The sequence below is a fragment of the Oncorhynchus nerka genome, linkage group LG16 (genome assembly GCF_034236695.1).
Source record: "Oncorhynchus nerka isolate Pitt River linkage group LG16, Oner_Uvic_2.0, whole genome shotgun sequence".
NCBI classification, from domain to species: domain Eukaryota; kingdom Metazoa; phylum Chordata; class Actinopteri; order Salmoniformes; family Salmonidae; genus Oncorhynchus; species Oncorhynchus nerka.
The window spans coordinates 27,687,809-27,714,109 of record NC_088411.1 but is presented as its reverse complement, the minus strand read 5'-3'; the positions used below and the strand labels follow the sequence as shown (position 1 = coordinate 27,714,109).

Here is a 26,301-nt window from a genome sequence, read left to right as displayed (position 1 = left end):
CCTATATTTGTTCAAGGTTGTGATTGGATTGCAGATAGACGCTTATAGCACCAATTTCAAATGGATTTATGCAGATAGAACTTTCTAGTTGTACTTTTTTTTCACATAAAATTGACTTTGCAAACATATGAAGAACCATCTAAAGAGCTATGATATGTGACTAACTCATTTCTGACTAAAATGTCAGATAGAACCTTATAGTCCCTAGGTCTCGATTTGTAGTTGAACAAGTCATTGCATGTATAGATTTTTTTTTACTTGACTTGGAAATACTGGTGACTCGACTCCACTTGACTTGCTCTTAGAGAATGCACAACTTGGTATTGACTCAAGACTCGACCCGTTTGACTTGGGGACTCAACGACCTGGACTTGACTCGAGACTCGACCCGTTCGTCTTGGTACTCGACTTGAGACTTGGACCTTATGACTCGAGACTTGCTTGTGACTCAAATAATATTGACATGGTCCCACCTCTGATGTTTTGTGACTGCTGCAAAATGAATTGCCTCATTGAGGACATAAACATTTTCTGAATCTGAATTCTCATCAATTATTTCCTTGATCACCCCCTGCCTCTACCCATACCCCTGCTCCTCGTCCATACCCCTGCTCCTCGCCCATACCCCTGCTCCTTGCCCATACCCCTACCCTTTGCCCCTGCTCCTTGCCCATACCCCTTTCTCTCGCCCCTGCCTCCCCTGCCACATGCCCCTGGCAGTGCCCCCTAACCCTGGCAGTGCCCCCTGACCCTGGAAGTGTCCCTTGCTCATGGCGGTTTCTCTGACCTTTTTCCTCCTCTGGGCACTGCTGGAGATCTTGTCTGGTGTGACCCCCAGGTCAGAGAGAACCTTGGCGATGCCCCTCGCGTCCACCCCACAGTTAGGGGCCACGTTACTTTCACATCGTCTGTGTACATTCACCTTGCAGACTGAGAGAGAGACCATGGTTACATCACATGCACATTCACCTTACAGACAGAGACAGACCATAGTTACACCACATGTACATTCACCTTACAGACTGAGAGACAGACCATAGTTACACCACATGTACATTCACCTTACAGACTGAGACAGACCATAGTTACACCACATGTACATTCACCTTACAAACAGAGACAGACCATAGTTACACCACATGTACATTCACCTTACAGACTGAGACAGACCATAGTTACACTACATGTACATTCACCTTACAGACTGAGAGACAGACCATAGTTACACCACATGTACATTCACCTTACAAACAGAGACAGACCATAGTTACACCACATGTACATTCACCTTACAGACTGAGACAGACCATAGTTACACCACATGTACATTCACCTTACAGACTGAGAGACAGACCATAGTTACACCACATGTACATTCACCTTACAGACTGAGAGAGACCATAGTTACACCACATGTACATTCACCTTACAGACTGAGAGACAGACCATAGTTACACCACATGTACATTCACCTTACAGACTGAGAGACAGACCATAGTTACACCACATGTACATTCACCTTACAGACAGAGACAGACCATAGTTACACCACATGTACATTCACCTTACAGACTGAGAGACAGACCATAGTTACACCACATGTACATTCACCTTACAGACAGAGAGACAGACCATAGTTACACCACATGTACATTCACCTTACAGACTGAGAGACAGACCATAGTTACACCACATGTACATTCACCTTACAGACTGAGAGACAGACCATAGTTACACCACATGTACATTCACCTTACAGACTGAGACAGACCATAGTTACACCACATGTACATTCACCTTGCAGACTGAGAGAGACCATAGTTACACCACATGTACATTCACCTTACAGACTGAGACAGACCATAGTTACACCACATGTACATTCACCTTACAGACTGAGACAGACCATAGTTACACCACATGTACATTCACCTTACAGACAGAGACAGACCATAGTTACACCACATGTACATTCACCTTACAGACTGAGACAGACCATAGTTACACCACATGTACATTCACCTTACAGACTGAGACAGACCATAGTTACACCACATGTACATTCACCTTACAGACAGAGACAGACCATAGTTACACCACATGTACATTCACCTTACAGACTGAGACAGACCATAGTTACACCACATGTACATTCACCTTACAGACTGAGACAGACCATAGTTACACCACATGTACATTCACCTTACAAACAGAGAGCATCCATGCTATTGGAGTGCATCACAATCTTCTTGACAAGTAACACATGTTGTGAGAATTTACTATGTTAGATTAGAATTCTTTATTGTCTGATCTTCACAGATATTTACTTTACGTACAAGAAAATGCAGTGTGAAATGTGAAAGACATGGCAAAGACCAGACATAACATCAAATATACACATTGATGAAACAACAAAAGAAGAATGACAGTTTAAGGACTCTTACCCCTTCCTTCCACGTTACATAGCTGTCCCTCCTATATTCAATCTTTTTTTATTGTCATTTTTTGTTGTTGTTGGTGGGGGGTGGATCAGCTTTCATATTGCAGATAGATTGTAGCTTCTATCAATGTAATTGTCTGCTTCATTTCCAATCCCCCATATATATTTTAAGTCATATATATATATATACATAAAGTGCATTCAGAACATATTCAGACCCCTTGACTTTTTCCACATTTTGTTATTTTACAGCCTTATTCTAAAATAGAAATGAGCATGAGATGTTTCTTTAACTTAATTGGAGTCCACTTGTGGTAAATTCAGTTGATTGGACATGATTTGGAAATGCACATATCTGTCTATATAAGGTCCCACAGTTGACAGCGCATGTCCGAGCAAACACCAAGCCATGAGGTCGAAGGAATTGTCCATAGAGCTCCGAGACAGGATTGTGTTGAGGCACAGATCTGAGGAAGTGTACCAAAACATTTCTACAGCATTGAAGGTCCCCAAGAACACAGTGGCCTCCATCATTCTTAAATGGAAGAAGTTTGGAACCACCAAGACTCCGCTCTGCCAAACTGAGCAATCGGGGGAGAAGGGCCTTGGTCAGGGAGGTGACCAAGAACTCGATGATCACTCTGAAAGAGCTCTAGAATTTCTCTGTGGAGATGGGAGAACCTTCCAGAAGGGCAACCATCTCTGCAGCACTCCACCAATCAGCCCTTTATGGCAGAGTGGCCAGACAGAAGCCACTCCTCAGTAAAAGGTACATGACAGCCCGCTTGGAGTTTGTCATTAGGCACCTAAAAGACTCTCAGACCATGAGAAACAAGATTCTCAGGGCTGATGAAACCAAGATTGAAGTCCTTGGCCTCACATCTGGAGGAAACCTAGCACCAACCCTATGGTGAAGCATGGTGGTGGCAGCATCATGCTGTGGGGATATTTTTCTACGGTAGGGACTGGGAAACTAGTCAGGATCGAGTGAAAGATGAACGGAGCAAAGTACAGAGAGATCCTTGATGAAAACCTGCTCCAGAGCACTCAGGACCTCAGACTTGGGCGAACGTTCACCTTCCAACAGGACAACGACCCAAAGCACACAGCCAAGACAACGCAGGATAGACTTCGGGACAAGTCTCTGAATGTCCTTGAGTAGCTCAGCCAGAGCCCGGACTTGAACCCGAACGAACTTGATCTCAAACCCGATCTCTGGAGACCTGAAAATAGCTGTGCAGCGATGCTTACCATCCATCCTGACAGAGCTTGAGAGGATTTGCAGAGGAAAATGGGAGAAACTCCCCAAATACAGGTGTGCCAAGCTTGTAGCGTCATACCCAAGAAGAATCGAGGCTGTAATCGCTGCCAAAGGTGCTTCAACAAAGTAGGGAGTATTGGGTCTGAATACTTATGTAAATGTGATATTTCCATTTTTTTTTTTTATACATTTGCAAAAAATGTCAAACTTGTTTTACCTTTGTCATTATGTGGTATTGTGTGTAGACTGATGAGGTAAAACATGAATTCATTATAGAGTAAGGCTGTAACATAACACAATGTGGGAAAAGTCAAGGGGTCTGAATACTTTCCGAATGCACCGTATATATAAATATGCATACATATACACATGCATATCCTATACTCAATCTTACACATCCCCTTAATGTCCAAGGTCCCTGAGCGTGCACATAATGTTATTGCACACCGCTATAGTTTCAATGTCCGTGATTAGTAGTGAGTTGTAGTGCATTTGTTTATTTATGTCAGTGTGTGTGTGTGTGTGTGTGTGTGTGTGTGTGTGTGTGTGTGTGTGTGTGCGTGCGTATGTGTGTGTGCGTATGCCTGTGTGTGTGCTTGTGTGCTGGCATACCTTTGCATTGCAGCCCTTGTCTGAGCAGTCCCCACAATAGTGATCCACAGTGGTCACAGAAGGTTAGGACTTTGAAGTTGTGAATACCAAACTTATGAGGCATATTAACACTGAACCGTTGGGATCCAACCTGCAGGGGGAGACAAAGAACACTAATAATAACACAGTCACACCCCTAGATTGATTCACCTAATAATAACTCATATGTGGAGAGATGCCTACCTCCTCTGGTGTAGTGTCCTCTTTGTCTTTCTTCATCCCAGCACACTTTGTGATGATGAGCTCGTGGCAGCGCTTATGGACTACACACGTGCACACTAGGAGACACCAGACAACTCAGTCATTCACTTCCATTTCAACACGTTAGTTGACTTATCCCCAAAGGCCCTATTACGTATAGAGTGATAGGAATACATATTGGTGTGCAGATAGATGTCACACAGAGAAACTGCCAGTAAGGAGAGAGAAAGTAGCTATATCACCTTGACACTGGTAGCCCTGTTTCCCGATCACACCCCTGTTGAGATAGATACATAGTCTCACTGACATTTCACTCAATGCAACATAGAGTCAGATTCAAAATGGAACATTATTATGTTAGATCAGTGGAATTGTAAGGTGTTGCTTAGAATGAAGTGCATATGTTTGGATCCAAAATAAATATTTCCTGACCCAATTTAAAACGTTTCAAACTCCTTGCTATATTTGAAGACCCTCACAGCTTTGTCACATTCACATACATTTTTTTCATGTTTCTGATTGAAGGCTCAATCTGTAATTTCAACAGCCTGACTGTGCTTCAAGTAAACTGTAATTAAAGCTATTTTTCCCTTTTCCTGTTGAAAAACAATATCCCACCTATAAATACAGTAATGTGGACAACACTTGAAGTTAAAAAAATATGTTTTGAGCAGAATTTAGTTTTTTAGACAGAAGTGCAAACTTCATGTAGTCGGCCATTCAGGGAGTTGGTCTGATGTCATCCTCTGATGTCATCGATCTCCCCCTTGCTTGGGGGAACAATAGAGAAACAATAGAGTACCACAGTATGAGTCATAATACCCATTAAACCTAGCGGTCAAACAAGTTCTAATCGTTTGTCCACCATTCATTTTTCCCATAAGGGATTTTAGAAACACTTAAAATAAGGGCTGTATTTCATGTAGGCATTTGATAACCATGTACAACTTTAACCATGTAGTACTTCAATCAATATATTCACCTGTATTTACACCCCCAAAATTAAATGGTAATTAGTTGCTAATGTGGCTATCATAAAGAACTACAAATGCCATGATGATTTGGACGAGACTGCCGAATCGAGGCAAAGGTAAGTATCTCTGGATTAACTGTCTAAAGCTAGGTACATTTAGTATGAAATAAATTGACCACATTTATTTTACATTGACAATTCTGTAAACTGTCTTGGGCACTCTTTAAATTGACACAATACCTGTTAGCAAAGGTGTCAGCTAGAGACGACGTGCAGTAGATTGCAGGGATTTGTAGTCTTGCATGATGTCTACATTGATGCTAATTAGCACTTTCGAATCTGAGAGTAAATAGAGCCGAATATATTGATAAAAGTCACCTTGTCCGAGAGAGATTTACATGGTTATAAAAACGTCATACCAGGGTAAGACTACACAAAACACAGCCCTTATTTTAAGTGTTTCTAAAATAAAATGAATGGTGAAAAAACGATTGGAACCATTTCCATGTTTGACCACTAGATTTTATGGGTATTATGACACCTCCAATATGGGGCTCTATAGAGAACAAAAGAGGAAATGCCCACCCCCCCACTAGTGCCATGTCATGAGCATACCTGGACCACCAATTGAGATGTGTCTTTTGCTAAGTAAATCAGGTGATAAATGCAGACTGGAGTGCGACTTTAATTGAAATTGAACCATTGAACAGCAGGAATTCTTACAGACTGTGCCTCTCAGTCTAATTGAATAAGTTCATCAGGTACATTGCTAGGTGCTACATGTCAGGTTCCCGAGCCAGAGCAGTGTGTTCTGCCACCTTTAGCAGAGCTGTCACTGTGGCAATGTGGCCATATTTTATGGCTGAGTCGGGGTGTGAGAGGGGGAGGAGGAAGTGGAGGGAAGATCGAGAGGCTGGGCCTGAAATAGCCACAGCTGTGTGCTAACACTCTTTATCACCTCTGTCAGGGAGCCACGTCACCCCATTACCCCCCTGTTACACTTATGGTCAATTTCCACCTGAGACTTACCTCAGTGTTTTACCAAAAAGGCTCAGACTTTTTTGTTTCCACCTCCATGGACCATCTCCAGTGTCTCACTGGGCAATGGCCTCAGCTGACCTGCTCTGACTTGGGGCCAAGGCCCTGGAAACGGGGTCTTTTTAGCTGGCATTTACAGAAAAATGGCTAACTGTGAACATGGGTTAACAACTTCCATGGTAAACACCTTCTCACAAAGCAACTGTCTTGATGATGCAGAGGTTGTTGATTCTGCTCTTCACACATCTTTTGTGTCACACTCCTGATGGAAACACAGTTCGCCAAAAATAACACTAGAGCTTTTACACGAACATACACACTGACGACACACTGGTGTGGGGTAAGTCTCAGGTGGAAATGGGAGCGTCTGAAATTGCGACAGTGTCCTGCAGTCAGTTTTGACAGCGACACTCTGTGTTTCAAAGTTCATCAGAGAACTGGAGGCACTTGTCAGTGAGAGAAAGACTATTGTGCACTGCCATCAAGACTCCTGTTGTATCAATGAGATACTGTTTAAAGTAACATCAACCTATAGGCAGGCACTGTTCCCAGTTCAGATCAGACTCTTCTCACAGCTTTAAGACACTCGGACTCCGTGTGCACTACAGTGATTTGTTAGGTCATAAGCCCTGGGAAGCAGGAATTGTCAGCTTGTACTACAGATGCGTGCTTGGTGCATGTAGCTTGGTGCATGTAGCTTGGTGCATGTAGCTTGGTGCCATCGGGGAACAGAGAACCAGCTGGACTCTCCAGGATAAAGCTTCCACTGTCACACTGTAATGGCTAGCCTAGGGGCTTTTCCCACTGTCTCCATGGCAACACTGACAGACAAGAGCGCCGACCGTCCATGATCACGCAAATAAAGTCTCTATAAGCTGACGTAGGTAGGTGTGTGTGTGTCTCTCACCATATAAAGTCTCTGCAGTGGGAGCAGTAGGTAGGCTGTCGTAGGTAGGTGTGTGTGTGTCTCTCACCATATAAAGTCTCTGCAGTGGGAGCAGTAGGTAGGCTGTCGTAGGTATGTGGCCATGAACTTGTGTCCGTTGACCTGATGGACCCTCCTTCGTACGGCACCCTGCCTCTTCCTTGGCCGCATGCGCTCCCGAAACACACGCTCCTCTGCATTCTCACTGGAGCCTGGAGCTGGAGAAACACATTATTAGCAAAACCAAGGAATCATAAGATTGTAACATGGGAAACACATGACTTCCTCTTTAATGTATCAACAGAATGCCACAAGGAGGCTGATGAATTATTTCACATTGGTGAAGAGTCTGCCAGTAGTATGCTTCTCCACAGTGCTTCTCCAACCCCCATACAGCTGGGAGGGAATGGAACAGTCTAGTGTTACTCCAAACACCCTGGCTGGGAGGGAATGGAACAGTCTAGTGTTACTCCAAACACCCTGGCTGGGAGGGAATGGAACAGTCTAGTGCTACTCCAAACACCCTAGCTGGGAGGGAATGGAACAGTCTATTGCTACTCCAAACACCCTGGCTGGGAGGGAATGGAACAGTCTAGTGCTACTCCAAACACCCTAGCTGGGAGGGAATGGAACAGTCTAGTGCTACTCCAAGCACCCTAGCTGGGAGGGAATGGAACAGTCTATTGCTACTCCAAACACCCTAGCTGGGAGGGAATGGAACAGTCTAGTGTTACTCCAAACACCCTATCTGGGAGGGAATGGAACAGTCTATTGCTACTCCAAACACCCTAGCTGGGAGGGAAGGGAACAGTCTAGTGCTACTCCAAACACCCTAGCTGGGAGGGAATGGAACAGTCTAGTGCTACTCCAAACACCCTAGCTGGGAGGGAATGGAACAGTCTAGTGCTACTCCAAACACCCTAGCTGGGAGGGAATGGAACAGTCTAGTGCTACTCCAAACACCCTAGCTGGGAGGGAATGGAACAGTCTAGTGCTACTCCAAACACCCTAGCTGGGAGGGAATGGAACAGTCTAGTGCTACTCCAAACACCCTAGCTGGGAGGGAATGGAACAGTCTAGTGCTACTCCAAACACCCTAGCTGGGAGGGAATGGAACAGTCTAGTGCTACTCCAAACACCCTATCTGGGAGGGAATGGAACAGGGAATGGAACAGGGCTAAGGGAACAGTCCCTTAGCAGCGGTACACTACATGACCAAAAGTGGGTGGATACCTGCTTGTCGAACATCTCATTCCAAAATCATGGGCTTGAATATGGAGTTGTTCCCCCCTTTGCTGCTATAACAGCCTCAACTCTTCTGGGAAGGCTTTCCACTAGATGTTGGAACATTGTTGAGGGGACTTGCTTCCATTCAGCCACAAGAGCAGGTCGGACCCTGATGTTGGGCGACTAGGCCTGGCTCGCAGTCAGCGATTCAATTCATCCCAAAGGTGTTCGATGGGGTTGAGGTCAGGGCTCTGTGCAGGCCAGTCAAGTTCTTACACACCGATCTCGAAAATAACATTTTTGTATGAACCTCGCTTTGTACACAGGGGCATTGTCATGCTGAAACAGGAAAGGGCATTCCCCAAACTGTTGCCACAAAGTTGGAAGCACAAAATTGTCTACAATGTCATCGTATGCTGTAGAGTTAAGATTTTCCTTCAATGGATCTAAGGGGCCAGAACCATGAAAAACAGCCCCAGACCATTATTCCTCCTCCATCAAACTTTACAGTTGGCACTATGCATTGGTGCAGGTAGCGTTCTTCTGGCATCCGTTAAACTAAGATTCATCCATCAGACTGCCAGATGGTGAAGCGTGATTCATCACTCCAGTGAGATTTACACAACTCCAGCCGACGCTTGGCATTGTGCATTGTTATCTTAGGCTTGTGCTCGGCTGCTCGGCCATGGAAACCCAATTCATGAAGCTCCCGACAAAAAGTTGTGGTGACGTTGCTTCCAGAGGCAGTTTTGCAACTATTTTTACATGCTACGTGCTTCAGCAGTCAGTGGTCCCATTCTGTGAGCTTGTGTGGCCTAATACTTCGTGGCTGAGCAGTTGTTGCTCATGGACGTTTCCACTTCACAATAACAGCACTTACAGTTGACCGGGGCAGCTCGAGCAGGGCAGACATTTTACGAACTGACTTGTTGGTAAGGTGGCACTATGACGGTGCCACATTGAAAGTCACTGAGCTCTTCAGTAAGGCTATTCTACTGCCAATGTTTGTCTATGGAGTTTGCATGGCTGTGTGCTCGATTTTCTACACCTGTCATCAATAGTGTGGCTGAAATAGCCGAATCCACTCATTTAAAGGGGTGTCCACATACTTTTGTACATATAGTGCCTTTGGAATGTATTCAGACCCTTTGACTTTTTCCACATTTTGTTACGTTACAGCCTTATTCTAAAATGTATTTAAAAAAAAAAACATTTTATCTACACACTATACCGCAACCTACACACTATACCGCATAATGACGAAGTAAAAAACGGTTTTTAGACATTTTTGAAAATTTATTAAATATAACAGAAATACCTTATTTACATAAGTATTCAGACTCTTCGCTATGAGACTCAGGTGAATCCTGTTTCCATTGATCCTCCTTGAGATGTTTCTACAACTTGATTGGAGTCCACCTGTGGTAAATTCAATTGATTGGACATGATTTGGAAAAGCACACACCTGTCTATATAAGGTCCCACAGTTGACAGTGCATGTCAGAGCAAAAACCAAGCCATGAGGTTTTGTCGAAGCACAGATCTGGGTAAGGGTACCAAAACATTTCTGCAGCATTGAAGGTCCACAAGAACACAGTGGCCTCCATCATTCTTAAATGGAAGAAGTGTGGAATCACCAAGACTCTTCCTACAGCTAGCCGCACGACCAAACTGAGCAATCGGGAGTAAGGGCCTTGGTCAGGGAGGTGACCAAGAACCTGATGTTCACTCTGACAGAGCACTAGAGTTCCTCTGTGGAGATGGGAGAAGCTTCCAGAAGAACAATCATCTCTGCCGCACTCCATGAATCAGGCCTTTATGGTAGAGTGGCCAGACGGGAGCACTCCTTAATAAAAGGCACATGACATCCCGCTTGGAGTTTGCCAAAAGGCACCTAAAGACTCTCAGACCATGAGAAACAAGATTCTCTGGTCTGATGAAACCAAGATCCAACTCTTTGACCTGAATGCCAAGCGTCACCTCTGGAGGAAACCTGGCACCATCCTTACGATGAAACATGGTGGTGGCAGCATCATACTGTGGGGATGTTTTTCATCCCGAAGGTTCACCTTCCAACAGGACAGCGACCCTAAGCACACAGCCAAGACAAGACAGGATTGGCTTCAGGACAAGTCTCTGAATGTCCTTGAGTGGCCCAGCCAAAGCCCGGACTTGAACCTGATCAAACATCTCTGGAGAGACCTAAAAATAGCTGTGCAGCGATGCTCCCCATCCAACCTGACAGAACTTGAGAGGATCTGCAGAGAAGAATGGGAGAAACTCCCCAAATACAGGTGTGGCAAGCTTGTAAGGTCATACCAAAGAAGACTCAAGGCTGTGGATCTGAATATTTATGTAAATGTAATATTTCAGTTTTCTATATTTTAGAAATTAGCAAACATTTTAAAAATCCTGTTTTTGCTTTGTCATTATGGGGTATTATGTGGAGACTGGTGAGGGAAAAACGATTTAATCAATTTTAGAATAAGGCTGTAACCTAACAAAATGTGGAAAAAGTCAAGGGGTCTGAATACTTTCCGAATGCACTTTATAGTGTATATTGGCCATATATCACAACCCCCCGAGGTGCTTTATTGCTATTATAAATTGGTTTCCAACGCAATTAGAGCAATAAAATAACAGTTTTGTCATACCCATGATATATCACAGCTGTCAGCCAATCAGCATTCAGGGATCGACGCACCCAGTTTATAATTACACATGACTACCTCTAGATGGTGGTACTTCCGCAGAGGTGAATACACAGATAACAACTCAACAACCTCAACGCTATGCTGACGCTGGAGAGGTGATTAACAGGCTTGTCTCACACACACACACACACACACACATACACACACACACACAGAAAACTTGTAATCAAACATTTGCCTCGTCCGGATAGGATAGCCTATATGCTACCAAGCCAACCAGTGACCGATTCAACCTTAACTAAGAAGAATGCAGGATATGACATGCTGGTGATTGAGCTCTCTCCCAGTGTCCCAGTGTGAGTGTGTATGTAGTGTACTGTAGCTGCTGAGGTCTGGATCAATGGATTGACGGGGTCGGCTGTGATACAGAGCAACCATATTGGAGACCTGTCAGCCCTACTCACCAGGGCAGAAGACAAGGTCACTCAGAGAGCTGCACATCTCTCTCTCTCTCTCTCTCTCTCTTACACAGCTTCACACATTTACTGTATGCACACAGCACACACGCACACAAACGCACACTCACACACATGCACACGCACACACACACACACACATGGTTGTGGATTGCTTAGGTTTAGATTACACTCTGCCACTTTGTTAATTATACTGTCAGCCATAAATATATGTAAATATATATATATATATACAGAAGAACTAAGAAAACAGAACTTGTTATGAACTTGTTATGTCACTGGTATGTTACTGGTAGGTGACAGCCCCCTGTCACATGGTCTGGTAGGTGACTACCCCCTGCCACATGGTCTGGTAGGTGACTACCCCCTGCCACATGGTCTGGTAGGTGACAGCCCCCTGTCACATGGTCTGGTAGGTGACTACCCCCTGCCACATGGTCTGGTAGGTGACAGCCCCCTGCCACATGGTCTGGTAGGTGACTACCCCCTGCCACATGGTCTGGTAGGTGACTACCCCTGGTCTGGTACATGGTCTGGTAGGTGACAGCCCCCTGTCACATGGTCTGGTAGGTGACTACCCCCTGCCACATGGTCTGGTAGGTGACAGCCCCCTGTCACATGGTCTGGTAGGTGACTACCCCCTGCCACATGGTCTGGTAGGTGACAGCCCCCTGCCACATGGTCTGGTAGGTGACTACCCCCTGCCACATGGTCTGGTAGGTGACTACCCCCTGCCACATGGTCTGGTAGGTGACTACCCCCTGCCACATGGTCTGCTAGGTGACTACCCCCTGCCACATGGTCTGGTAGGTGACAGCCCCCTGCCACATGGTCTGGTAGGTGACTACCCCCTGCCACATGGTCTGGTAGGTGACTACCCCCTGCCACATGGTCTGCTAGGTGACTACCCCCTGCCACATGGTCTGGTAGGTGACAGCCCCCTGCCACATGGTCTGGTAGGTGACAGCCCCCTGCCACATGGTCTGGTAGGTGACTACCCCCTGCCACATGGTCTGGTAGGTGACTACCCCCTGCCACATGGTCTGGTAGGTGACAGCCCCCTGCCACATGGTCTGGTAGGTGACTACCCCCTGCCACATGGTCTGATAGGTGACTACCCCCTGCCACATGGTCTGATAGGTGACTACCCCCTGCCACATGGTCTGGTAGGTGACTACCCCCTGCCACATGGTCTGATAGGTGACTACCCCCACATGCCACATGGTCTGGTAGGTGACTACCCCCTGCCACATGGTCTGATAGGTGACTACCCCCTGCCACATGGTCTGGTAGGTGACTACCCCTGCCACATGGTCTGGTAGGTGACAGCCCCTGCCACATGGTCTGGTAGGTGACTACCCCTGCCACATGGTCTGGTAGGTGACACACCCCCTGTCACATGGTCTGGTAGGTGACTACCCCCTGCCACATGGTCTGGTAGGTGACAGCCCCTGTCACATGGTCTGGTAGGTGACTACCCCTGCCACATGGTCTGGTAGGTGACAGCCCCCTGCCACATGGTCTGGTAGGTGACTACCCCTGCCACATGGTCTGGTAGGTGACTACCCCCTGCCACATGGTCTGGTAGGTGACTACCCCCTGCCACATGGTCTGCTAGGTGACTACCCCCTGGTCCACATGGTCTGGTAGGTGACAGCCCCCTGCCACATGGTCTGGTAGGTGACTACCCCCTGCCACATGGTCTGGTAGGTGACTACCCCCTGCCACATGGTCTGGTAGGTGACTACCCCCTGCCACATGGTCTGGTAGGTGACTACCCCCTGCCAGGTGACTACCCCTGCCACATGGTCTGGTAGGTGACAGCCCCCTGCCACATGGTCTGGTAGGTGACAGCCCCCTGCCACATGGTCTGGTAGGTGACTGGTCTGGTAGGTGACTACCCCCTGCCACATGGTCTGGTAGGTGACTACCCCCTGCCACATGGTCTGGTAGGTGACTACCCCCTGCCACATGGTCTGGTAGGTGACAGCCCCCTGCCACATGGTCTGGTAGGTGACACCCATGGTCTGCCTACCCCCTGCCACATGGTCTGGTAGGTGACTACCCCCTGCCACATGGTCTGGTAGGTGACTACCCCCTGCCACATGGTCTGGTAGGTGACAGCCCCTGCCACATGGTCTGGTAGGTGACTACCCCCTGCCACATGGTCTGGTAGGTGACTACCCCCTGCCACATGGTCTGGTAGGTGACTACCCCCTGCCACATGGTCTGGTAGGTGACTACCCCCTGCCACATGGTCTGGTAGGTGACAGCCCCCACATGGTCTGGTAGGTGACACCCCCTGCCACATGGTCTGGTAGGTGACTACCCCCTGCCACATGGTCTGGTAGGTGACTACCCCTGCCACATGGTCTGGTAGGTGACTACCCCCTGCCACATGGTCTGGTAGGTGACTACCCCTGCCACATGGTCTGGTAGGTGACTACCCCCTGCCACATGGTCTGGTAGGTGACACCCCCCACATGGTCTGGTAGGTGACCACATGGTCTGGTAGGTGACTACCCCCTGCCACATGGTCTGGTAGGTGACTACCCCCTGCCACATGGTCTGGTGACTACCCCTGCCACATGGTCTGGTAGGTGACTACCCCCTGCCACATGGTCTGGTAGGTGACTACCCCCTGCCACATGGTCTGGTAGGTGACTACCCCCTGCCACATGACTACCCCTGCCACATGGTCTGGTAGGTGACTACCCCCTGCCACATGGTCTGGTCTGGTAGGTGACTACCCCCTGCCACATGGTCTGGTAGGTGACAGCCCCCTGCCACATGGTCTGGTAGGTGACAGCCCCCTGCCACATGGTCTGGTAGGTGACTACATGGTCTGGTAGGTGACTACCCCCTGCCACATGGTCTGGTAGGTGACTACCCCCTGCCACATGGTCTGGTAGGTGACAGCCCCCTGCCACATGGTCTGGTAGGTGACAGCCCCCTGCCACATGGTCTGGTAGGTGACTACCCCCTGCCACATGGTCTGGTAGGTGACTACCCCCTGCCACATGGTCTGGTAGGTGACTACCCCCTGCCACATGGTCTGATAGGTGACAGCCCCCTGCCACACAGTTATTTTGGTTGGTGGTTCACTCTGACCCAGAAAAAACACTGAGTGAAAGCAGTGGGATCTAGGTCCATGCGAGGGATTCACTGTCAGAAAGACACAACCCTAAGGTGTCGACACAGTGCTGGTTGTATTAGTGCTGAGTAAGACCCCAGGACTGCATGCCCCTCTTAACACAATACACTGACTGGCACATTTTGGTTTCTGGGGTCAACTGAGGCTGTGTGTAATTTTACCTGTAACTGGGAGCAACAGCTGCGCCACAATGAAGTCATGTCCATTGTTGAAAAAAATCTCCCTCTGCGCTCTCTCTCCCCTCAGTGTGCCAGGGTGTTGTATCATATATGACCACTGTGTGGAGCTGCAAGATCAGGCCTTGTATCCCTGTCTGTCTGTCTGTCTGTCTGTCTGTCTGTCTGTCTGTCTGTCTGTCTGTCTGTCTGTCTGTCTGTCTGTCTGTCTGCCTAACCCTAACCTAATTTGATTTTGTCAAACTTGACCCCTAAAGCTAATCAATCACACACTCCTCTCCTCACTTAACTCTATACAGCACCGAGAGAGAGAGAGAGAGAGAGAGAGAAAGAGAGCAAGAGAGAGAGAGAGAGAGAGAGAGAGAGAGAGAGAGAGACCGTGTACACTGCCCACAAAATTAGGTGGAAACTGAGCAGCACTTCCTAACCTCCTGCCAAATGTATGACCATATTAGAAACACATATTTCCCTCAGATTACACAGACCCACAAAGAATTCGAAAACAAATCCAATTTTGATAAACTCCCATATCTATTGGGTGAAATACCACAGTGTGCCATCACAGCAGCAATATGTGTGACCTGTTGCCACGAGAAAAGGGCAACCAGTGAAGAACAAAACTATATTTATATTTATTTATTTTCCCTTTTGTACTTTAACTATTTGCACTTTAACTGTCATTATAACATTGTATAAAAACATAATATGACATTTGAAATGTCTTTATTTAAAAAAAAATTTGTTAGTGTAATGTTAACTGTTCATTTTGTATTGTTTATTGTATTATCTCATTCACTTGCTTTGCCGATGTAAACATGTTTCCCATGCCAATAAAGCCCCTTAAATTGAAATTGAATTGAGATACAACCAACCTCTAGCAGAGAAGTAGAGGAGAAAAGGAAAGAAAGTGAAAGTAGGGGAGAGAACAGAAAACAGAGCAGCTATACACTACCGTTCAAAGGTTTGGGGTCACTTAGAAATGTCCTTGTTTTTGAAAGAAAAACATTTTTTGTCCATTATTGATCAGAAATACAGTGTAGACATTGCTCATTTTGTAAATTACTATTGTAGCTGCAAACGACAGATTTTTAATGGAATATCTACACAGGCGTACAAGGGCCCCTTATCAGCAACCATCACTCCTGTGTTCCAATGGCACGTTGTGTTAGCTAATCCAAGTTTATAATTTTAAAAGGCTAATTGAGCAACCCTTTTGCAATTATGTTAGCACAGCTAGAAACTGTTGTCGTCCTTAAAGAAGCAATAAAACTGTCCTTCTTTAGACTAGTTGAGTATCTGGAGGATCAGCATTTGTGGGTTCGATTACAGGGTAAAAATAGAAACAAATAACTTTCTTCTGAAACTCGTCAGTCTATTCTTGTTCTGAGAAATTAAGGCTATTCCATGTGAGAAATTGCCAAGAAACTGAAAATCTTATTAGCTAACACAGCTAACACAGCGTGCCATTGGCTAACACAACGTGCCATTGGAAAACAGGAGTGATGGTTGCTGATAATGGGCCTCTGTATGCATATGTAGATATTCCATAATAAATAAGCTGTTTCCAGCTACGATAATCATTTACAACAATAAGAATGCCCACACTGTATTTCTGATCAATTTTATGTTATTTTAATGGACAAAAAAAATCATATTTCTTTCAAAAACAAGGACATTTCTAAGTGACCCCAAACTTTTGAACGGTAGTGTACGTTTAAACACGCACACACACACAGGGATGTGCACACACACAGGGACGCGCACACACACAGGGATGCGCACACACACAGGCACGCTCACACACACAGGCACGCTCACATGCACACACAGGCACGCACACACAGGCACGCACACAGGCACGCTCACACACACAGGCACGCTCACATGCACACACAGGCACGCACACACAGGGACGCGCACACACACAGGCACGCTCACACACACAGGCACGCTCACATGCACACACACACACACACACACACGCACAGTAAAATCAATGGAGTTAATCTCAAGAGCATGGAAAATGTGTTCTTGGAGAGAGTGGTGCAGGCAGGAGTGAGAATTGCCACCGACCTGACACACCCACTGAACCAAGAGTACCAGCTCCTACCATCAGGCCGTCCATATAGAGACCTTCTGTACAAAACCGCCAGAGCCCAGAAATCATTTGTCCGCACTAGTATAAGTCAATTTGAATTTACAAACTGAACTGTATCAACTTGTTGCCTGCTGTAGTTATTGCTCGTGGTTTATGTATTTATGTACTTATGTGGTGATGCTGTGCTGTGGTTTGTTGAGATACAAGACACATTTACTGAAAAAAACACAATAGAATGATAATAATGATATTATTATTGTTATTCATGTACACTACATGACCAACAGCATGTAGACATCTGCTCGTCAAACATCTCTTTCCAAAATTATGGGTATTAATATGGAGTTGGTCCCCCCTTCACTGCTATAACAGCCTCCACTCTTCAGTGAAGGCTTTCCACTAGATGTTGGAACATTGTTGCAGGGACTTGCTTCCATTCATCCACAAGAGCATTAGTGAGGTCGGGCACTGATGTTGGGTGATTAGGCCTGGCTCACAGTCGGCGTTCCAATTCATCCCAAAGGTGTTCGATGGGTTTGAGGTCAGGGCTCTGTGCAGGCCAGTCAAGTTCTTACACACCGATCTCAACCATTTCTGTATAGACCTCGCTTTGTGCACAGGGGCATTGTCATACTAAAACAAGAAAGGGCCTTCCCAAAACTGTTGCCATAAAGTTGGAAGCACAAAATCATCTACAATGTCATTGTATGCTGTAGAGTTAAGATTTCCCTTCACTGGAACTAAGGGGCCTAGCCCAGACCATTATTCCTCCTCCACCAAACTTTACAGTTGGCACTATGCATTGGTGCAGGTAGCGTTCTTCTGGCATCCGTCAAACTAAGATTCATCCATCAGACTGCCAGATGGTGAAGCATAATTCATCACTCCAGAGAACGCATTTCTATTACTTCGGCGATGTCATTTCCAAAACACTCTACTCAACAAATTGGATGCAGTCTATCACAGTGCCATCCATTTTGTCACCAAAGCCCCATATTACTACCCACCACTGCGACCTGTATGATCTCGTTGGCTGGCCGTCGCTTCATACTCGTCGCCAAACCCACTGGCTCCAGGTAATTTCCAAGTCTCTGCTAGGTATATCTCACTGGTCACCACCAAAGCCAATTATTCCTTTGGCCGCCTCTCCTTCCAGTTCTCTGCTGCCAATCTCTGGAACGAACTGCAAAAATCTCGGAAGCTGAAAACTCTTACCTCCCTCACTAGCTTAAAGCACCAGTTGTCAGAGCAGCTCACATTTCACTGCACCTGTACATAGCTCATCTGTAAATAGCCCATCCAATCTACCTCATCCCCATACTGTATTTATTTATATATTTATCTTGCTCCTTTGCACCCCAGTATCTCAATTTGCACATTCATCTTCTGCACATCCTACCGTTCCAGTGTTTAATTGCTATATTGTAATTACTTTACCACCATGGCCTATTTATTGCCTTTACCTCTCTTATCCTACCTCATTTGTACATGCTGTATAGATTTTTCTACTGTATTATTGATGGTATGTTTGTTTATTCCATGTGTAACTCTGTGTTGTTTTATGTGTTGTTGTATGTGTGCTTTGCTTTATCTTGGCCAGGTCGCAGTTGCAAATGAGAACTTGTTCTCAACTAGCCTACCTGGTTAAATAAAGGTGAAATAAAATCAAATTAAAATAAATTGCTCCAGAGTCCAATGGTAGAGAGTTTTACACCACTCCAGCCAAAGCTTGGCATTGCACATGGTGATCTTAGGCTTGTGTGCGGCTGCTCAGCCATGGAAACCCATTTCATGAAGCTCTCGACGAACAGTTCTTGTGCTGACATTGCTTTGCTGATTTTTATGCGGTACGTGCTTCAGCCACTACCACTTCAAGGCTGAGCCATTGTTGTTCCTAGACATTTCCACTTTACAATAATAGCGCTTGACCGGGGCAGCTCTAGCAGGGCAGAAATATGACCAACTGACTTGTTGGAAAGGTGGCATCCTATGATGTGCCATGTTGAAAGTCACTGAGGCCATTAAAGCCATTCTACTGCCAATGTTTCCCTATGGAGATGACATGGCTGTGTGCTCAATGTTATACACTTGTCAGCAACGGGTGTGGCTGAAATAGACTAAACCACTCATTTGAAGGATCCACATACTTTTGTATATATACTGTAAGTGTTCAACACCATTCCCCTCTACAGTGTCTCTTGCTAGGTGCTTCCTCACTCTGCAGGCATGATGTTTCAACTCCAGAGATGAAAAAAACAACCCTCAGATATACTGCGCCACACGCCACTGCTCTCATTCTCACCCCCACGGTGTGAATGTGTGCGCCTGTGTCAGCATGTGTGTGAGCATGAGCATGTGCGCACATGCCGGTGTGTAGTGTGGGTGTGTGTGCCTGTGTGTGTGTGTGTGTGTGTGTGTGTGTGTGTGTGTGTGTGTGTGTGTGTGTGTGTGTGTGTGTGTGTGTGTGTGTGTTACCGAGCATGTGTATGTGTGTGTATAAGTGTCGAATTCACCGTGGGTGTGTTTCAGGCTGTGTGTGTGAGTGTGTTTGTCACCGAGCATGTGTGTGTGTGTGTTTGCGCCTGAGTGTGTGTTTGTGTATTTGTCTGTTTGTGGACCTGAACATTCCCAGCCAAGTCTATCTGTGACAGTTGTCCCATCTGTAGCCTTTGGCCAGACAGAAGGATGATCAGGGAGGCTGTGGAGGGGATGACTTAGTGGATGACTTTGTGGAAGACTTAGTGCAGGGATGGGCAACTCCAGCCCTCGAGGGGGGGCTGATTGGTGTCACACTTTTGGTCCAGCCCCAGCCCCATCCCCAGCCCTTCCCCATCCCCATCCCTTCCCCATCCCCAGCCCCATCCCTTCCCCACCCCCAGCCCCATCCCTTACCCATCCCCATCCCCATTCCTTCCCCATCCCCATCCCCAAATCCAGCCCCATCCCCTCCCCACCCCCAGCCCCATCCCCATCCCCAGCCCCATCCCCAGCTCCATCCCCATCCCCAGCCCCATATCCTTCCCCATCCCCAGCCCCATCCCCATCCCTTACCCATCCCCAGCCCCATCCCACCCCAACCCCATCCCCTCCCCATCCCCATCCCCAGCCCCATCCCCTTCCCCAGCCCCATCCCCAACCCCATCCCCATCCCCAGCCCCATCCCCAGCCCCATATCCAGCCCCATATCCAGCCCCAACCCATCCCCAGCCCCATCCCCATCCCCAGCCCCAGCCCCAGCCCCATATCCACCCCCATATCCAGCCCCAACCCATTCCCAGCCCCATCCCCAGTCATAAACAGCACTGTGCTTGCGAAGAGCTGCTGGCAAAACGCACGTAAGTGCTGTTTGAATGAATGCTTACGAGCCTGCTGCTGTCTACCATCGCTCAGACAGACTGCTCTATCAAATCATAGACTTAATTATAACATAACACACAGAAATACGAGCCTTTGGTCATTAATATGGTTGAATCCGGAAACTATAATTTCGAAAAACAATACGTTTATTATTTCAGTGAAATACGGAACCGTTCGGTATTTTATCTAACTGGTGGCATCCCTAAGTCTAAATATTCTTGTTACATTGCACAACCTTCAATGTTATGTCATAATTACGTAAAATTCTGGCAAATTAGTTCGCAATGAGCCAGGCAGCCCAAACTGTTGCATATACCCTGACTCTGCGTGCAATGAACACAAGAGAAGTGACACAATTTCATCTGGTTAATATTGCCAAGCTAAATATGCCTAGCTAAATATGCAGGTTTAAAAATATATACTTCTGTGTATTGCAGGGATGGGCAACTCCAGCCCTCGAGGGGGGGGGGGGCTGATTGGTGTCACACTTTTGGTCCAGCCCCGATTATATGCAACGCAGGACACGCTAGATAAACTAGTAATATCATCAACCATGTATAGTTATAACTAGTGATTATGATTGATTGATTGTTTTTATAAGATAAATTTAATGCTAGTTAGCAACTTACCTTGGCTTCTACTGCATTCGCGTAACAGGCAGTCTCCTTGTGGAGTGCAACGTGAGGCAGGTGGTTATAGCGTTGGACTAGTTAACTGTAAGGTTGCAAGATTGGATCCCCGAGCTGACAAGGTGAAAATCTGTCGTTCTGCCCCTGAACAAGGCAGTTAACTGACCTTATCCAGAGGAGTGGATGACTTAGTGGGTAGGGATGGATTACATCAGACCTTAGCCAGAGGAGTGGATGACTTAGTAGGTAGGGATGGATTACATCAGACCTTATCCAGAGGAGTGGATGACTTAGTGGGTAGGGATGGATTACATCAGAACTTATCCAGGAGTGGATGACTTAGTAGGTAGGGATGGATTACATCAGAACTTATCCAGAGGAGTGGATGACTTAGTGGGTAGGGATGGATTACATCAGACCTTATCCAGAGGAGTGGATGACTTAGTGGGTAGGGATGGATTACATCAGACCTTATCCAGAGGAGTGGATGACTTAGTAGGTAGGGATGGATTACATCAGACCTTATCCAGAGGAGTGGATGACTTAGTAGGTAGGGATGGATAACATCAGACCTTATCCAGAGGAGTGGATGACTTAGTAGGTAGGGATGGATTACATCAGAACTTATCCAGAGGAGTGGATGACTTAGTGGGTAGGGATGGATTACATCAGAACTTATCCAGAGGAGTGGATGACTTAGTGGGTAGGGATGGATAACATCAGGCCTTATCCAGAGGAGTGGATGACTTAGTAGGTAGGGATGGATTACATCAGACCTTATCCAGAGGAGTGGATGACTTAGTGGGTAGGGATGGATTACATCAGACCTTATCCAGAGGAGTGGATGACTTAGTGGGTAGGGATGGATTACATCAGAACTTATCCAGAGGAGTGGATGACTTAGTGGGTAGGGATGGATTACATCAGACCTTATCCAGAGGAGTGGATGACTTAGTGGGTAGGGATGGATTACATCAGACCTTATCCAGAGGAGTGGATGACTTAGTGGGTAGGGATGGATTACATCAGAACTTATCCAGAGGAGTGGATGACTTAGTGGGTAGGGATGGATTACATCAGACCTTATCCAGAGGAGTGGATGACTTAGTAGGTAGGGATGGATTACATCAGACCTTATCCAGAGGAGTGGATGACTTAGTGGGTAGGGATGGATTACATCAGAACTTATCCAGAGGAGTGGATGACTTAGTGGGTAGGGATGGATTACATCAGAACTTATCCAGAGGAGTGGATGACTTAGTGGGTAGGGATGGATTACATCAGACCTTATCCAGAGGAGTAATAAGCAATACATCACATCTAGGTGGTGGGTTAAAGCATAGTATTGGCTTTAGTTTACGAGATTATCAGTCCCTGGCGAGGGTGGAGCTGGTTTTTACATAATGTTATTTATTTATTCTTAACAAATTTCCATTAATGTTGTCAATTCACGCAATTTAAAAAAAAATACTTATATGTTTCCTAGCTGGACAGGCAAATGATGCCAAGTACTAAATAAAGAACCAATTGAAATTTGGCAGCTAAGATGACGACTCACGCAGTACAAAAGGATTTAATATCTTTCTGAGTTTTCTCTGATGTTTGTGGAACCACCTGCAACTGGACATGGACATTTATAAGATACCTGTTTTCCAGAATCGAGAACGAAGAGAATATCATATAGTTGAAGAATCTATGGCGGTATTTTCTATAACCTGTAACATCCAGTACTGGATACATCACATTATCTGGCTTACAATCTGTAGCTAAGTTGGAGTAGGACGCAGACCACCCTCCTCTGTCCTTCTCCTAGTGGCCTAGCTGTTGCCTTTTTTTTGTCTGTCAGGATGTTCATTTTCCAGCTCATAAACTACAATCCTTTGCTGTGATGATTTTTGTGATTCATTCTCTCACTTTTGTCTCCTGTGATCTATTCAGTGCTCCTCTCCTTTGTCCTGCGCCCAGAGACCAAACAAGTGTGAATCACCAAGCATGGGCTCAGCTAATTCATTCCCCTGTGAGGAGAACCATCCTACTGCAGTGTGAACTCGCCCTGCTGTCACTATTTAGACATTGAGACCAAATACGCATTGGCCTGTTGTCTTCTTTGTGGGTTTTGTCTTCCACATTCTAGTGCCTTTTAGAGTTGAAGAACGCCAACTACAGATTAAAATGCTTGTTAGAGCATCTCGAAGACTAAATTCAAAATAGACGAGGTTTCAGTTTTACTATTGTAAAATGCAGTGATGAGAAATCTATTGTCCACATCAGGAGCCCAGGCTTTTGACATAGATGGGAGAGTTCTCGTCTCTGAATCACACGATCTTAAGATTCAGTCCGCTAAGGCACTTGTCTCTCTCTACAGCGGTCAACTACATTGGTGACCTTTAGATATGCGCTATGGGGCTCGGGCACACGAATGCTTCCTAGGGAGACGGGGGGATACTGAAGCATGCATTGACGAACGTTGTACTGTCTCCATCAGAGGCTTTGGCATGGATAAAAAAAAGCTCTCATTTCTGGACTGCAACACTGTAGGATTATACCTCCCGCGGTACTTCTCTCTCTATATGCAGTACATTGATTGGTAGGTTACACGATATTTAGATACTTCAAATATGCCTGAGACACCTTTGCTATTTGTCTCCATACTCAATAAAGGGTGATACACTAAATGTGATTGTCACGCCCTGGTCTTAGTATTTTGTGTTTTCTTTATTATTTTGGTCAGGCCAGGGTGTGACATGGGTGATTATGTGTTTGTCTTGTCTAGGGTTTTTTGTAGATTTATGGGGTTGTGTTTAGTAGAGTAGTCTAGGTAAGTCTATGGTTGCCTAGAGTGGTTCTCAATCAGAGGCAGGTGTTTATCGTTGTCTCTGATTGGGAACCATATTTAGGCAGCCATATTCTTTGAGTGTGTTGTGGGTGATTGTGCCTTTCTCTGTGTTTGTTGCACAAGATAGGGCTGTTTTGGGTTTTCACGGTTTTTGTATCGTGTTTGTATTTTTCATCTTTTATTAAAGATGTTTATGAATAACCACGCTGCATTTTGGTCCTCCTCTCTTTCAATAGAAGAAAGCCGTAACAGTGATGGTGTTCTTTGCTTGGATGTATATGCATGAAACATACATGATGGAAAACATGTCTCACACTCAGTCATAGTTAGCAGTAGAATAATGGATTGGCAAGAATTTGGCACGGTCAACTTCCAGTGGGAAAGTTAGGCTAATCATTTAAAGCACTTAAATATACTCACCTTCACTGAACATTTAGTATTTGAATCTCAAACATTCATCTCCCAACTGCTTGTTCTATAATCCTGTAGCCTCTTTATCATTGTCCATATCTTATATTCCAATGCATCTAACATTACGCATGTCCACCATGGTGTGGACTCATCTGACAACTCCTCTGGTTTAGAAATCAAACTCTAGTCATCTCATTGGAGAGCACATTGTCTACGTATTCCCCAGCTGTTTTTAGAGAAGATTGTATTGCAAGGTATGTTACCTGACGCACCTAGTTAAATAAAGTTTAAATTAAAAATAAATACATGTGTAGGATATGTTGTGTTGGCTAGTATGCAGCTGTCGTCTTTAAACCTCTATTCTAGAATACATGACACATCTTTCTATCTGCTTTTATTGGGGTTTCCATGCAAGCTATATTATTGCATTGGTCTTTAAGCCAGCAGCTAGTTGCTTGAAATGAGACATATAATCATGTCAAAACATGGTTGAAAAATGTGATTAACTAACAGAGAGATGGCTAATGAAACACTAGGCCCTGAGCAGGCAAACTGACATTTACAGTAGCTGGCTAGGCTAGTCAAACTGTAACATTAGCTAAATGGTCAACAGAGTTAGCTCTTCATACCATCAATACCATTCGTATTGTATGCTGCATACTGTATGTCAAGTGCACTCAAAAACAGATATTTATCTTATTTCAGTCTTTGGGAGCTCATCACACACATACAGAAAGCAGCTCACGTTTTCATTTGAGGATGTGTACATCGCAGATAGAAGCAGGCCATTGGCTGCCTTCATCACAAGGGGTACGTGCGGGAGTTCTGATTGGCAGCAGTTCTCTCAATGGGGATGGATGAACTTCATGTTTTTTGGCTTTGGCCCACCACCTAATCAACTATGTGTCAATGGAGAGGTATGACAATACACCCAGACCGGACCATTCTCTAAGGGCTGTTCCCACAATGCATTGGGCCTTCCGCTTCATCATGCACTCTGTAGGAAGATCTCAACTCCTCACGTCCTCTTTCATCTCCTCCTCAAAACACATTGGATGAGAAAGCCAGAGGTCCCTCCCTTTGACCTTCTCCTCCAATGAGTTCTCAGTCGTACCCCTCCAGCCCCTATGCCGTCACCATCGCCTAGCAACTGGCCCTGGCTGCCTAGCAACAGCCATAACCATACCGCTGTAGGAGGGGAGATGGCTCTTTGTCAATGGTAGAGGACACGTCACTCATGTGTGATGTCATCGGTCCCCTGTTAGCGCTGTGACCATCCCACTTGGTGAGGATCTCTCTACACAAGGGGGTGCTAGTAGTGTGTGGCAACATGTGCTCACTATATAAGGCCTGTAGCTATGTGAGTGACGTACATTCCTCCCCATTGCACATCACTGAGATTGAGCACTGCATACATGCAGGACTACGCAGGTACATGAATGTATATGCATACACTCAAACATGCAAACACGCAGAAACAAATATCAATTCTACAAAACTGCACATACACACACCCATTCAAGCAGTGCTATTGAGTGTTTGAGTGGAGGTCCTTTCCCTGTCAGAGAGCTGCTCTGGCTCTGAGAGAGTGTAGAAAGAGAGAAATAGGAGGAAGAGAGGAGGAGGGATGAGAGGCACTCCCAGGCCTCTGTGTGGGTGATAGGGTCTACTCCATGTCCCCAGGCCCACAGCTCTTCACACAGGAGCCATCCACAGGCCCAATTAAAACTGCATTAATCACAACCCACTGGCAGTAGACAGACACAGACACCTGACCCAGCCCGCTGCAGCACA

The 26,301-nt window shown here is 46.0% G+C and overlaps 1 protein-coding gene across 2 annotated transcripts in view; it reads right to left on the bottom strand.

The window, feature by feature from the left end:
* Window positions 1-26,301, bottom strand: part of LOC115144498 (protein kinase C epsilon type) — a 165,249-nt gene that overhangs the window by 74,802 nt on the left and 64,146 nt on the right. Inside the window, exons 3-7 of one of the 2 annotated variants that reach the window (XM_065002559.1) lie at window positions 7,539-7,707; window positions 4,796-4,830; window positions 4,536-4,630; window positions 4,314-4,443; window positions 788-930 (exon numbers count right to left, since the gene is read on the bottom strand). In XM_065002559.1, coding sequence (XP_064858631.1) covers window positions 788-930; window positions 4,314-4,443; window positions 4,536-4,630; window positions 4,796-4,830; window positions 7,539-7,707 — 572 coding nt within the window. Of the gene's footprint in view, window positions 1-787; window positions 931-4,313; window positions 4,444-4,535; window positions 4,631-4,795; window positions 4,831-7,471; window positions 7,708-26,301 lie in introns of both variants that reach the window. The other variant, XM_065002558.1, reaches the window with a different exon arrangement.